Source organism: Lutra lutra, chromosome 1 (genome assembly GCF_902655055.1).
Source record: "Lutra lutra chromosome 1, mLutLut1.2, whole genome shotgun sequence".
Classification (NCBI taxonomy): domain Eukaryota; kingdom Metazoa; phylum Chordata; class Mammalia; order Carnivora; family Mustelidae; genus Lutra; species Lutra lutra.
The window spans coordinates 12,346,191-12,360,806 of record NC_062278.1 but is presented as its reverse complement, the minus strand read 5'-3'; the positions used below and the strand labels follow the sequence as shown (position 1 = coordinate 12,360,806).

Genomic DNA, 14,616 nt, shown 5'->3' with positions numbered 1-14,616 from the left:
AGCTCTTAATATTCATATTTTAAGTTATTACCATAAAGTTTATTATAGGAAAGCTAACAACATACCCACAAAATTATATATCCATTTGTGCTTTTACCGAAAAAGGCAATATTTAACTTTTTCTCTTGACAGAACTGCTTATGGAGTCTAAACCTAATGAAAATAAATATAATCAGTAAATGTTAAGACAGTATTTTTAGTATTTTTTCCTTAAAATGAATGATAATGCCAAAATGGACGGTTTAGGGAGTTTGCCTTCTTAACCATTATTTGGCATAAAAGAGAGCTGCTGGACATTTGGAAGTATGATTATCTTTAGGTTTCCTAAGAGTAAAATATAACAATAATCCTAATAACTATGGGTAATGCATACTGTGTAAACATGTGACTCCCTATTATTACCAGTAACCACAGTTGAAGAAACATTTAAAATCTAGACAAATTAGAAAATCAGGTAATATCACCAAAAAAACCCACAGGCAGCTAAAAAATATTTCACAACTAAACCAAACCATTTCCCCCCAGATATTTTTAATTAAGAATTCATCAGTATAAGAATTATATTTGTAGCATGAAAAAATAGACTATGCAAACTAATATCATAGCAAGATTATATTTCAGTTTATTTAAATATAAAAAACAGTTTGAATTAAGTCCATACTAAGTATAACCCATCTTATTAATACTTGTTTCTTAGAACACAAATAGCTCTTCCTGCTCACTCAAACCATGTTACTGTATGTACCAAAACCATATACATTTCTTATACATTACACTCTGCTTAAGCTTTTCCATTATGTCACTACCCTTTTTTCCCAGTCAGGATAAAATTTTATTATTTTTAGAATATTAAGATCAGGTTAACATTTTAATAGGTTAATATTCTGTATGCAAAAGTTAGGGTCTTATGTACTCTTCACTTACTGAATCTGAAGAAAGTTTAACAGTTTAAAATATCTAGAGCCTTATATTTGTAAGTATGACTTTTTTTTTAAGAGGCTTATTTATTTGAGAGAGAGAGAGCCCGCACACAAGCAGGAGTGGGAGAGGGAGACAGAATCTTGAGCAGACTCCCTGCTGAGCACAGAGTCCAACGCAGGGCTCAATCCGACCACCCTGAGACCATGACCTGAGCCAGCATCAAGAGCTGAATGCTTTGCTTAACTGAGGGCGCCACCCAGGCACCCCTGTAAGTATGACTTTCAAATGCTATTTTTAATTTATAAAATATGACCAGTAGCTAAACTGATGCTAACAAGGCAAAAACATGGCAAAAAACAAACAGCTATTACTAAAAAGCCCTTAAAAACACAATCACATTTCAAATAACTCCAGGCTGGAGTTATCTGCCAAAATCTTAAATCAAGAAAGAAAATTAATATTCAAATTAATGTATTTATTTTTAACTTCATCCATCTGTCCAGAAAATAACCTAAACCATTCTAATCCACTATTTTGCTTGTGGTGCAGCAGTCCTTTTCTTCAGATTATCAAGGATAATTTTTTAAATGACGTGAAATCAATCATATTCTCTCAAGAAATTTCAGAAGTTTACAATTCTCTTAATAAAAATGGAAGGGCCTCACCCTAAGATACTCCCAAAAATATCAGATAAATAAGTACTCTTATAGTTCATTACTGTAACTGATATATAAGAAACCCCGTTCATTACAGTAAAAATGTCAAGCAAGCCTTTATGGGTTTATGTGACATGACATAAACTGTTAACAGTAATTCTTTGGAAAGCAAGATCTTCTTTTAGAAAGAGCCAAAGAACCCAAGAAAGCAAAAACCTGTAACCAAACGTGCATTTCCCCTGAACCCCCAAAAGAAACCTGCAGCAGGGGACAGAAAAGGAAATGGAAGTTTAAAATAAGGTTTGATGAAAAGAAAATGAAAACATCATCTGCTTCAGGAGATACAATGAAGGGGTTGTCGGGGTCTTCTCTAGAGAACGGCTGAATCCGATTGCTTCAAATCAAAACAGAGACCCAATCAGTTGGGCTAGGACAGATGACTTACAAAGCACAGCGACAGCCCCAGACTCGAACATGAGACATTCCTCCTTATGCCTAGTTTCCACTATGAGACTGAAAGGTGGGGGATCCAATTTGTGATAGATCCGAAATCCTTTGCTGAACGCCATTCTCCTTTCTTCAGAGGAGCCCTGCGAAAACCAAGCAAAGCAAATGAAGCTAACGTTTCCTTCTGCAGCAAGGACTGCGAGGCATCCAGAAGTCCCTCCCTGCCAGGTTTGGGTGGGGGGTGGGGTGGAAAAAAAGGGGGAGCTCAGGGGCAGAATGGTTTATTCCAAAAGATAAGCCGTCACTTAATTTTGCCAAAAGCCAGAGGAAAAGCTACCAATTCTCACCCCAAGGGAACCTAAGGTTCAATCACTCTTAAGTCCACCAACGGTTTGGCTAAGATGAGTTTCCCGTTCACTTCATGTTTACCCAAAACGAAAGATTTTTGAGCGTATTTCGTTCGGACTTGTTTATCAGCTTCCTGCTTCTGGATTTGTCACTACGCGGAAAGGGAACAGATTCGGAAACTTCAAGCCGTTCCCTGGCCGGGGAAGGAGAGGAGGTGGGAGGGAAGGTGAACGAAGCTGCTTCAAAGCTCCTTAAGGGGCAGGAGGGAAAGGATTACCCGACACGAATGGCTCTCCCGGGGGCGGCAGAGAAGGGCAAGGGAAGCGGCACAGGTTAACGCTGCCTCCCGCCCAGCCGCAGGCCACCGCCGGCTGCGGGGACGGCAGGCGGGAGCCCGTAAATATGAATGGCCACCCGGGAAGACTCACGACACGGACCCGACCGGGGCTCCTCGGGGGTCCCGGACAGCCGATCCCCGGGAAAGCGGCTCCTTCTCAGGGGGACGAAGCCGCCCGGCCGCCCAATCCCTCCATTATGCGCCAGAGGCGATGACCCGGCGCCCAGACCGACTTGGTTCCTCTCCCGCGGACAGCCTTGACAGCCGCTGTCACCACAGCCCCCCGCCCGACGCAGCGCCCCGCACGACCCGTAGTCTCCTCACAACCCCGCCCGCCCTCCCCAGCCAGGGCTGCCCGCGATCGCCCCTCACCGTTCCCGCCCAGGCTGCGGCGGGGAGGCTGCTCAGGAAGCGTCCGCCCGCGCGCCCGGCTGCCGGTGGGTCTGGCCGCGGCCGCTCCCCGCCCCCCGCCGGCTTGCTCACCTCTTCCTCGGGCTCCTCCTCCTCCTTCTCCCGCAGCCTCCACCGACACAGCCGCCGGAAACGTCACTTCCGCTCCAGAGGGTCCATCTCTTCCGCATTGCGCCGCGGCCGGGGGCGGAAGGACCGCCCCTCGGGGGAAAAGGCGGGGCGCCAGGCCCCGCCCACTCCGAGCCTCCCTGCGGGTCCGAAATGGTAGGCTGTTTGCCGGCCTCTCAGCCTAGCAACCTTCGCCTCAGGCTGCGGGTCGGCCAAGTCGCAGCTACGGTCGGACCGCTGGGGAGCCGGGGACGAGGAGGATCGGCCTCCCTGGCCCCCGTGCGTGGGCTTTTCAGAGCTTATCAGCCCTCCCCGGGGGCGCCAGGGAGGGGCTCTGGGGAAAAGCTTTGGGGACCGGGTACTGATATGTGCCCGAGATGGGTGTCAGGATCACCCCCTGCCGCCCCCAGCGACCTGAGGGCGCGGGGATAAGGCTCGGGACAGCAGTGAGCACGCCCGGTCGACGGGGCGGTGCCCGAAGAGCTGTCCATGGTGTCTCCCCGCAAACAGCACCCAGGTCCTGTTCCGAGCATCTGGGTGGGTAGCACGAGAAAAACGAAGACCCGCTTTGGAGCAGCTCCCTTGGCTGCCTTTTCTTCTGGAGTGTTCCAGAGCTCTCAGGAACGCTACAGGAAGGAGTGCTCAGCTGTACATACGGTGGAGGATCGGAAGTCACAAACCGGACCTCGAGGCCGAGCTGAAACACGGCTGTACCGAGGCGGCTGTGGCGGGCTCTGCATGGCGAATAGCTTTCGTCAGCGTGGAAATTTAACCTAAAGGCGTCTGAGCCTCTCATCTCCTCATTTTTCAACCAGTCGTGCTACGTGGCTAATCGTGTGTCCCACGGCCTTCTCATTCTCTTTCCACTTCATAGACCTAAATACGAGAATGAAGTCAAAGCCAAGAGGGCCACAAGGAATTGAAATCCTGGAGAAACTGTTTCTGCTTGCCTTCGTTTTTTCTTTACCTCTTCCTCTTCTTGCTTTTATTTTAGCAGCGAAAGCAGAATTTAAATTTGTTGTATTGCACAAACTCATTTCCCCCTCCGGGCCCTGTCGTGTGGCTTGATATAACATTTCTTCACCCATTTTAGAGAAGCTGGACTCACCCCGGTTTCAGGACTACTAAAGCAGCTATCGTTCACTAGAAGAGGAACCTTTTCTTTTCTAGAAGGAGATATGCAAAGACACATCGAGTTCTGAGAACTGGAGAGGGTTTCTCATTTAGTACTATTTACTTAGAAAAAGGTTTTGCTCTTAGTACTGGTTACTGACAGGAGCCTCAGAATTAAACTTATATTAAGAGTCTCTGCTGGACTGTGGTTGTTTCCCCCTAACCCCCTAACCCCCACAAAAAATCCATTTCAATTAGAGATTGCATTCAACAGAGGAAATAAATGGGAGTGGGTGGGAATGGAAATTTTCTTATTTGCCTATTCAGTTATAAAGCCTCTCCAGCCCTGAAGGAATGCCAGATGTATGCACCAGAAAAACATATGGAAGGATATTGCTGCAGGAGTGATGTTGATATTATTGAATACTTTGCTTGGGAGTTGTTTTTTATGTCAGCTGAGACCCAGGAAAGAGAAGTTGTTAAAAATTACTCAGTTTCAAGTGGAATTGGAACCTGAAACCAAACATGCCCACCCCTAACCTAAGATCACTTCCACCATGGCTGTCTGAGGCCACACAGGAAACCCCTCCTTCTCAGAGGGTCAGTTATGCATGTTGGGCTCTTCTAGAAGCAGGCGCTCTCCCTGTTTCTGCTTTCCTTTGATTTTGAACTAAGGAGATTAAGGTGAAGGTTTCTTGGTTCTGGGTTTGAATTGCTGTTTCTTCCTTCAGAATGAACTGGAGGGGGAAGGGGTTTTGGTAAGCAGGACTCATTCCTAGAGCTGTCTGAAGGCCAGGACTTTTCCAAATCCTTTCAAAATAGATCATTTTAGTCATGAAATAAGCACATGGCCTGGGGTTGAAAAATAAGGGTCATTTTACTAGTGACTTTTATAAAATGTTATTCCTTATTTTTCTTGTCCCTCTTTACTGATTATACTTGTTACGGCATGTGAAAGTAGCTGTACAAATTTTCATCAGATTTGAAGAGTGTAGGGAGGGGTCGTGGCTGACTTAAAATACATTATTTTTTTTTAAAAGATTTTACTTATTTATTTAACAGAGAGCAATCACAAGTAGGCAGAGAGAGGGGGAAGCAGGCTCCCCGTGGAGCAGAGAGCCTGATGCGGGGCTCAACCCCAGGACCCTGAGATCATGACCTGAGCTGAAGGCAGAGGCTTAACCCACTGAGCCACCCAGGTGCCCCTGACTTAAAATACATGTTAAGTGGCACACACAAACTTCTGAGGTCTTAAGGGCCCACAGAGATGAGATGACACCTTCTTGACCCTTGAAAATGAGCAATGAATGGGGCACCTGAGTGGCTCAGTGGGTTAAAGCCTCTGCCTTCAGCTCAGGTCATGATCCCAGGGTCCTGGGATCGAGCCCCACATCGGGCTCCCTGCTCCTCGGGGAGCCTGCTTCCTCCTCTCTCTCTCTGCCTGCCTCTCTGCCTACTTGTGATCTCTGTCTGTCAAATAAATAAATAAAATCTTTAAAAAAAAAAAAAGTCCTAGAAGTGAAATTAAAAAAAAAAAAAAGAGAAAATGAGCAATGAGGCCCATGGTTGGCTGAAGAAATAGTACATCGTAATCCCTAGCCACGTGAATGTTGATAGGAAAACAAGTCTTTGCTGATGAGACTGAGTTAAGGGTTTTTGAGATTATTTTGCACTACCTGGGTAGGCCCTAAATGCAATCACAACTGTCCTTATAGAGTAGCAGAGAGAAATTAGATACACACACACACACACACACACACAGGCAGTGTGAAGACAGGAGGAGAGACTAAAGCAGTCTAGCCACCAGCCAAAGGATGTCAGCACCCGCCTCTAGAAGCCACCGGAGCAGGAAGGATTCTTCCCTAGGGCTTCTGGAGGAACATGGCCTTGCCAGCACCTTGATTTTGAACTTCTGGATTCCACAACTGTGAGAGAATTTCTATTGTTCGAAATTATCCAGTTTGTGATAATTTTTTACAACAGCCACAATCAATACAAGTCTATGTGTCTTCCCATCAGGAGAGAAACAGAGATTAGCAAAAATCCCAGATAGAGGATTCAGATACAAGCTTCATTCGCTTCAACGAATTGAAGGCAAACACCCGGAGTCTCAAATACTGATTTTTGACCAAATTCTTTCTCCTCCTGGCAATTCTCTGTATGTTAAAATATGCACTCACCTTTTCTATAAGTCAAAAATACTCATAGGGGGGCACCTGGGTGGCTCAGTGGGTTAAGCCACTGCCTTCAGCTCAGGTCATGATCTCAGGGTCCTGGGATTGAGGCCTGCATGGGGTTCTCTGCTCAGCGGGGAGCCTGCTTCCCCCCCTCTCTGCCTGCCTCTCTGCTTACTTGTGATCTCTCTCTGTCAAATAAATAAATCTTTTAAAAATATTTATAGGGAATATAAATGGCTCAATCTAATAGCATGTCCCCAGTATACTATAGGGTTTACATAGAAATGACTGATTATCCCAATAACATTTTTTTAAAAATTTTATTTATTTGACAGACAGAGATCACAAGTAGGCAGAGGGGGGGGGGAAGCAGGCTCCCCGCTCAGCAGAGCCCAATGTGGGGCTCGATCCCAGGACCCTGGGATCATGACCCGAGCTGAAGGCAGAGGCTTTAACCCACTGAGCCACCCAGGCGCCCCCAATAACATTTTTTAAAACTATACCATCGTTATATGACTAGGAATTTTGAGATGTCTAAAATGTGAATTAGTGGTACAGTCCACATTTCCTTATAGCCTGAATTTTATCAAAAATACTAGAAAATGTTTGGCAAACTTGGAGAACACTAACAGCCCGATCAAGTTACCTTTAACAGGCTCTTGTTCAGTTACATAGACTAGAGCTACATCAGGATCTGCAGAGAGCTATTAGTATATAGAAAGGGATGGTTTTTGAGAGGCAACACAACAGTAGGTTCCAAAATAGCATTAGCTGTTTGCTTTGAATACGTTTGTAGTAATCAGTGAAGAATAAGGTTTTAAACTAGAAAAAATGGAAACTTTTTTTTTAAAGATTTTATTTATTTATTTGACAGACAGAGATCACAAATAGGCAGAGAAGCAGGCAGAGAGAGAGGAGGAAACAGGCTCCCTGCCGAGCAGAGAGCTCGATGTGGGGCTCGATCCCAGGACCCTGGGATCATGACCTGAGCCGAAGGCAGAGGCTTTAACCTACTGAGCCACCCAGGCACCCAAAAAATGGAAACCTTTTAAGTAGAAAATATAGTCAGCTTGAGAGCAGAACCACTGTGAAAATAAAATTAAACAAAAACTTCAAAGACTGAGAAAACTGCTCACAATTACCATAGGTAAGGACGTTACCCCTGTGATGATCAGGGAAATTAACAGACCAACTCAAGGGATCTCAAGTGAAGGGGGTTGTTTTAATGCCACCCAAGGATTCTCATGGAAACCAGAAGACCTAAGCAATAGCAGGGCTCAGCCTCACTATGAGAGGTGGAGGGTGTTCACCCGTCAACCTAGCTCTTTGTCCCTAAGCAGCAGGTGTCTCTGGAATTTCCACACCTAAGGCTACATGGGAAAAAGGTAAGTTTCATGGGCAAATTGGTTTTGCAAAGCATCTTAAAATGGCTTCTACAGGATTTGTCAAAACTTTCACCTTTCCCTATGTGTTTTGAATCGTCAAGCGCAGGATATAAAATCTGTGTTTCTGAAGATTTTTTAAGTAAAAGCCCCCAAACTAAGGACCACAGTATATCTTCCGAGAAATGCTGTGCTAGGCTTTCTCGTTGAGCTGGAGGATTGTAACATCCAAGCCCCTGCTGAAGTCAGGTCTGCCAGGCTAGCTAGAGGAAAGCCAGTATAAATTACTGGGGCCTGGAGGTCCGGAAGCAGGCCAGGGACCAGTGAACATTGCACATCAAAACCAATTTCATAGAACAATTTTTAGCTCGTCTGCCTTTGCCAGTAGTCTGAAGCCACGTTCGACAACTGTGAACCCACTATCCGTACACTTTGGAGGGCAGTCTCCAAAGCATCTTGGACAATAACAGCCTTATCAAAGCATAAGGCCTCCCAAACATACAGAGACTTTACATCGTTCTCGCTACACGCAGAAGTTCTGGTGTTTTAACTATTCTCATTTTCATTTACTTGAAATGACAGACCAAAATCTTGTTATAATTGGTGAATGGTGAGTCCCTATGGATTCTTGTAACAATACAGAACCACTACAATGTAGCAGCATTTTGCAGCTCTACATCTGACCATTTTTAGAAGGCTTTCATGGTTTCAAGGGAAATTAGCATTTTTAAAATTTAAATTCAATTAATTAGCATATCGTGTATTATTAGTTTCAGAGGTAGAGTTCAGTGATTCATGAGTTGTATAGAACACCCAGTGCTCATTACATCACGTGCCCTCTTTAATGGCCAATCACCCTGTTACCACATCCCCCGCCCCCGAAATTAGCATTTAAAACAAAATGAGGCATTTGTCAAAACTCATGGAACTGTACGCACTTAAATTTAAGAGGGGTAACTTTGCTGTTTATAATTTATACCTCAACACACCTGGCTTTACACTTTAGCATACTCTCTCTCATGAGGAAAGTGCTCATTGTGAGGTTGTGTAATCTGGGGGCCAGTTCCAAGAGAGGATGTTATCATCACCACAGGCAACTATGACTCAAGTCAACCGAAGCCCTCTGGGAGATGACGAGGAACATACTGGAGAGATTAGAAGTTGGTATAGTAGACCTGAAACTGCCCCTCCCCCAAATCTCCCACAAGGAGACCCTGGGCACCGATGACTGAGTGCGGTGGGAAGACCAAGTTCAGCTCCTAGACACCTAAACTCAGAACTGCAACTCTGGGTTGAGGAGTTCCCATCAGCCTTGCTGAGCTTTCTTAGTCTTGCATCTGAGACTTTAATTCTTCCCATGCCTGCTTCAGATGTCATGCCTGCCTCATGATCTTGCAGTTGTGGGGCTCTCCCGGCCTCCTCCAACTCCTTCACATTTCCCCCTCAATGATCTGCTGTATTATCTAATGTTCTCTCATCGACTGCTCCCTAGAGGACTGGAACTCCTGGGTTCTTTCTCCTCCCACTCCCCTCTTTGGCTGATGGCTGTTCTCTGGGACATTATTGGTGGACGCTCCAGCCTGTGGTACAGGCCGAGAAAGAGCCCTCGGGCAGAACTGCTAGTGCCTGCAGGACCCCAGCAGGTCCTGGGGGGGACATGGGTGGGGCTCCACCAGCATGTGCTATAATGTCGCCAGCAGTCTTTGTGACTGTGGTTTATATTGCCTCAATAAAATAGCTTTCCTTTTCAAAAACTCCTGTCACCCATCTTGGAGTTAATTCAGAAGACGGATCTAAAAGAAAAAACTGAAGAAGCAAACCTTTAGCTTTATTAAAATGTCACCCCCTATCTTTTGCCAATTCCCTTCATAAGAAAGGATATGTGGCTATTTCAGGAACAAAACTTCCAGCTGAGATAGGAGAGCTACTTGTTTTATGCACACATCTACACTGAATTCACCTTCCATCAAGGTCCCTGTATGGTATTCAAACCCATGCCTGAAACCAAAACAGCCTAAGGGCTTGCACAGGATAAAGTCTCCAAGTTTACTGCAGAAGTCCTTAAAAAGTAGACACAGGAAAAATCACCAGTCAAACGGGCTTGGAAACACAAATTTAAGGCACACATGTTGCACGTGTCCTCTGTATACATGTTTATATGTTCTTATTCTGTTGACGTTCTCATTTGAATTCTATTTAGTAGGCCACTATTGTGTAACAGTATGTAACAGAATATGTAGTGGTAAGGAAAGTTCCTACAATAAAGATAACACTGACGAAGCACTTAAGAGTGCACGACACCATTATAAATATTATTTGACCTGGCCAAGGGTACTCACACTACTAGTCTATGTTAGAGTCATATGAAATGATCTAAAATCAGTCACCAGCAAAATACAACAAAGGATCTATTTAAAAATTAATTTAATGCTTGGCTAAAGCTTAATTACATATATAATTATCAAACAATAGTCCTTAATTTCCAAAAAGTTCCTCTTTTGAAAATCACAGAATCAGAAAGCATAAACTTTAAAACAAGTTCTCTGAATATTTACAACATGGTATAAACATTATAGAAGACCAAGGATATTAAATTGCCTGGGTGTAGCTAATCAGCAAGGCATATTCTTTATTGCATATATAACTCACATATGTGGGATTTTAAATAAAATGACAGACTACTAAAATTCAAATGCATGTATTTCTGTAAGCTGGTCAGGGGGTAAAATCATGAGACAGGTCAGCCCAAAACCATGCAGTGAGGTTTGTGGGGCTCTTGTTTCCCACAGTTAAGCTTCTGTGTTCTCCTCAAAAACCCATGTTGCATATATTATTTAGAGTTCATATTCAACCCACATTTGACCATAACGCTGATTCAAGGAAGAAAGTTTCCATTCACCCAATGACTAAGTCCACACTCGACTCTCAATTTTAAGGCAGCAAAGCTACAGTGATAGCAACTGCTAACCGAAAGGTAATGAACACTTAGTCACTTGCCAGCCCTTTTGTTGCAACAGTGTAGTAATTTCCCTAAGACAATTTGCTACTGAATAATTTTCTGCTGTGAAAAGGCTTACTCTGTAGAAAAACACCACAAATTTCCAGTGTGAAAGTTAACTCCATGGTGGTATAAATATATATATGCATAATTACACAATTTACACTGCACACATTGTTTACAGAGAACAATGAACTGAGAGGGTTAATCTGAATGACCATATAAAATAGTTCTGTAAACAGAGTATGACAGGCAGTAAGGAAAACATGAATAGGCTTCCTAGAAATAATGTGAATTCCATTCATTCCAAAGAAATTGCATTTAAGGACACGGTAATGAATATTAATAATGTTCTTTGTATTAAAACAAGAATCAGTATTTTACAGTTTAAGAAACTTTACATATATACAAAATTTATACACTGGGAATGGTATTAAAGCAGACAGGGTCTATTTTCCTTCAATCAAAGACTTAAATTCTTTCACATTGTGGTCACTTGCAACTGACATAGCATGATCCAGAGCTCGAACACTTGCAAGGAGTTTTACTATCTGTTTTATGTTTTCCCTAAAAAAAGAAAAAAAAATTGGCAACATCTTATTAATTAATACAAAAGCCTTCAAAGGAAAATTTGTTACTGACTTTATGGCCACTTCTTAGGTTTGCAATCCATTTTTTCGAGCATACATTTTTAAAGAAGACAGGTAAGCAAGCCATAGCACGTAAAGAAATAAAATAAATTTATCCATATTAAAAAAACTTGTATATGTTTAAATGACTAGCCTGGAGACCAAGTATCCACTTTCCAAAATATAAACACCCCAAAATTTCATTCAATGATTTCGACTGATATTTAGAAAGAAAAGAAAGCAGTCTATTGCTGAATTACTTTAGAGCCCTGCCTCCCATTCCCTCCCAAACCAGAGTCCCAGGTCTTTCGGAACATATCTAGAACACAAATGTGTGTGTGTGTTTCATCCCCAATCCAGCATCATCTCCACTCTTCCTAAATTCACTAAGAAAGCATAAGCTGGCTTCCTCTGTCACCCCAGCCAGCTGTCACTCTGAATAGGCCTCAAATTTCAGCATATATTGAAATTACCTAGAGGGTTGGTGAAACACAGATCACCAGGCCCTACCCGCAGAGTCCAAATTCAGTAGGTCTGGGGTGGGGCCTGAGAATCTGCATTTCTAACAAAGCTCCCAGGTGATGCTGACACTGCTGATCCAGGCACCACTTTAAGAAGGACTGTTTCAGTCCTGAGCCTGGGTGACTCAACTGGTTAAGCGTCTGCCTTCAGCTCAGGTCATGATCCCAGGGGTCCTGGGATCAAGCCCCACATTCTCCCTCTCCCTCTCCCACTCCCCCTGCTTGTGCTCTGTCAACTAAATAAAATCTTAAAAAAAAAAAAAAAAAAAAAAAAAGAATGACTGTTTTAACAGTTGGAACCCTGGTGAGAAACAGCACACGATGTGACATTATTAGCTGTTTCTTCTCTACAAAACTGTAGCAAGCAGCTTTTAGGAAGGATTATATTTGTAAAATTTTGTAACCCACAGGGAACCTACTTTATGGGCTCTGCACACAGCAGATGCTTATCATAGTGCCAAAGTTCTTTTCTGTAGAAAAGTGAATCCCCTTTATTGATATTTAACTGCCCAACAAAAACAGTTAAGTATATATAAATCAAAATGACCCAGGCTAAGGACAAAATTAAAATATAAATCAAAATTTACCTGACGAAATATTTTACCACTAAAACCTTTACTATCTACTTGGTTTTAACTTTATTGTAAGAGGTAGCAAATTTTCTCAAGAAAATAAGGTTTTTGCATGGAAGGGAAATGAGGAAAAAGAAAAACGTTTTGTTAGAGGGGTATGACTCATGGTGTATATTCTAAAAATGAAAACTCTGACATTAGGAAGAATATATCAAATGAAACTTAAAAAAAAAAAAAAAAAAAAAGAATAATGGTTCATTTATTCATTCCTTCCTTGCAATCCCTGGTAAAATGTATGTACAAGCTGCTCCCCAAAAGTCATGAGTGATGACCTTTAGTCTATGATACGGATAAAGGAAAACTCCACAGAGAGCACAAATGTCCCAAAACTGGCATATAACTTTTAATATACTTAAGTTTCAGTGACCAGCTTTTTGAGGGTTTACATCTGTATAATGAACCTCCAGAGATTAAGATCCATGACACTCTGAGAACTGAAATCTCCCCCAGGTCTTGAAGGGAAGGACCTAGAAAAGCACGGTTCGTTCGTTTGCCTTAGAGCTGGTGCTCATCAGAAGTCCTTCCTAACACCTTCATAAATAATACACTGAAAAAAAGATTAGGTAAAACTGAAAAAAGAAAAAAATCATGGTCCTTTTTGGTGGTTTACCAACACCAAATCAATGCACAATTTAAAGTAAAATATAAATATGACTCTTAGACATTTTAATCATACTAAATATGACAAAAACTAAAGACTCTAGATTACCATTTCATTGAACAATTACAGAAAATTACCTTGCATTTCTTTTTTCCACATCGGAACACCCGATACTGTTTCTATAGATTGTATCGGCTAAGTGTACAAGGTACCGACAGAAGTTTTCTAACTGAGAAATAGTTCTTTCTCCTTTCAGGTTCATGAACCACTGTTTCGGGAAACAATTGATTACCTATGGAGAAGAAAGACATAAAATAAAACAATTAAAACAAAATAAAGTATCTAAAAGCTGAGCCTAAACAACGAGGATTATATGTGTAACTGGAAGGGCTGCTACTGAACTATACATAACCAATGGCTTTGACAGGATATTCTTTTAAACCTGACTTTCCGTATTAACTATACAAATAAACCTGAATATATCTGTATTTTTAACTTCAACAGATAGGTACTCAAAACAAAAGATAAATAACCTTCAATATTTAAGTAAATTAGGGACATAAAATTGATAACCAAATGCTTCATTTTCCTGTATTCCAGGAAGCCCTAAAGGAACTAAATTGTCCTTTTATCAGCAGCTTTTGATATAAAAACATGTGCAGCATAAGTATCACACTGTAGCCCCTCCCCATCACCAACAATTTAGTGAGAGGCACCCATGCTGGCCCAGAGTGGGGTCAAGAGAGCACTGCACCAGGGGAGCAGCTTAGGGCAAGAACAGGGCACAGTGTTGGTACAAAATCCAAGCAAGCCGAGGCTGACTACACCAGGGTGAGGGCAGTGCATTAGCAGGATTCAGTCAAGTGGGCAGAGAAGGCTCCCCACTGAAGAACCCAGGCATGCTCGGAGAAATGACTGATTCCCGGGCTGGGGCCAACCAAGCAGATGAGCCCGGAACATCATGCGCCAGAAAGCAAGAAAGTGCTCCCCCAAAATGAGATGACATGTTACAAGGTCACAGAGGTCAATCTGAAGGGAATCAAATGAAATCTGGGGCAGTTTCAGCCAAAGATGCAGAATCTGAATCCAATCATGAAAATATCCAACAAACCCAAACTGAGGGACACACTACAAAATATTCAGCCCATCAACTTCAGAAGTGTCAAGGTTTTGCAAAGGTCAAGGAAAGACAAAAAACTCTTCCAGATTAAAGGAGACTAGGAAGACATGACAATCAAATGCCAAGAATGATCTGGGAACTTCTTTTGCCAAGAATGTGATATTATTTTTTTTTTTAAAGATTTTATTTATTTATTTGACAGGCAGAAATCACAA

At 42.6% G+C, this 14,616-nt stretch overlaps 2 protein-coding genes across 3 annotated transcripts in view; both read right to left on the bottom strand.

Moving 5' to 3' along the window:
* Positions 1-3,193, bottom strand: part of SYNJ1 (synaptojanin 1) — an 85,313-nt gene extending 82,120 nt beyond the window's left edge. Inside the window, 2 exon segments of the mRNA XM_047720956.1 lie at positions 2,023-2,167; positions 3,082-3,193. Of these exon segments, the coding sequence (XP_047576912.1) occupies positions 2,023-2,146 (124 nt within the window). The 5' untranslated portion in view covers positions 2,147-2,167; positions 3,082-3,193.
* A 6,514-nt stretch (positions 3,194-9,707) lies between these two features.
* Positions 9,708-14,616, bottom strand: part of PAXBP1 (PAX3 and PAX7 binding protein 1) — a 37,438-nt gene continuing 32,529 nt past the window's right edge. For both annotated transcript variants that reach the window (XM_047720914.1, XM_047720925.1), the window contains exons 17-18: positions 13,419-13,573; positions 9,708-11,465 (exon numbers count right to left, since the gene is read on the bottom strand). In XM_047720914.1, the coding sequence (XP_047576870.1) occupies positions 11,348-11,465; positions 13,419-13,573 (273 nt within the window). In that variant the 3' untranslated portion in view covers positions 9,708-11,347. The remainder of the gene's footprint in view (positions 11,466-13,418; positions 13,574-14,616) is intronic.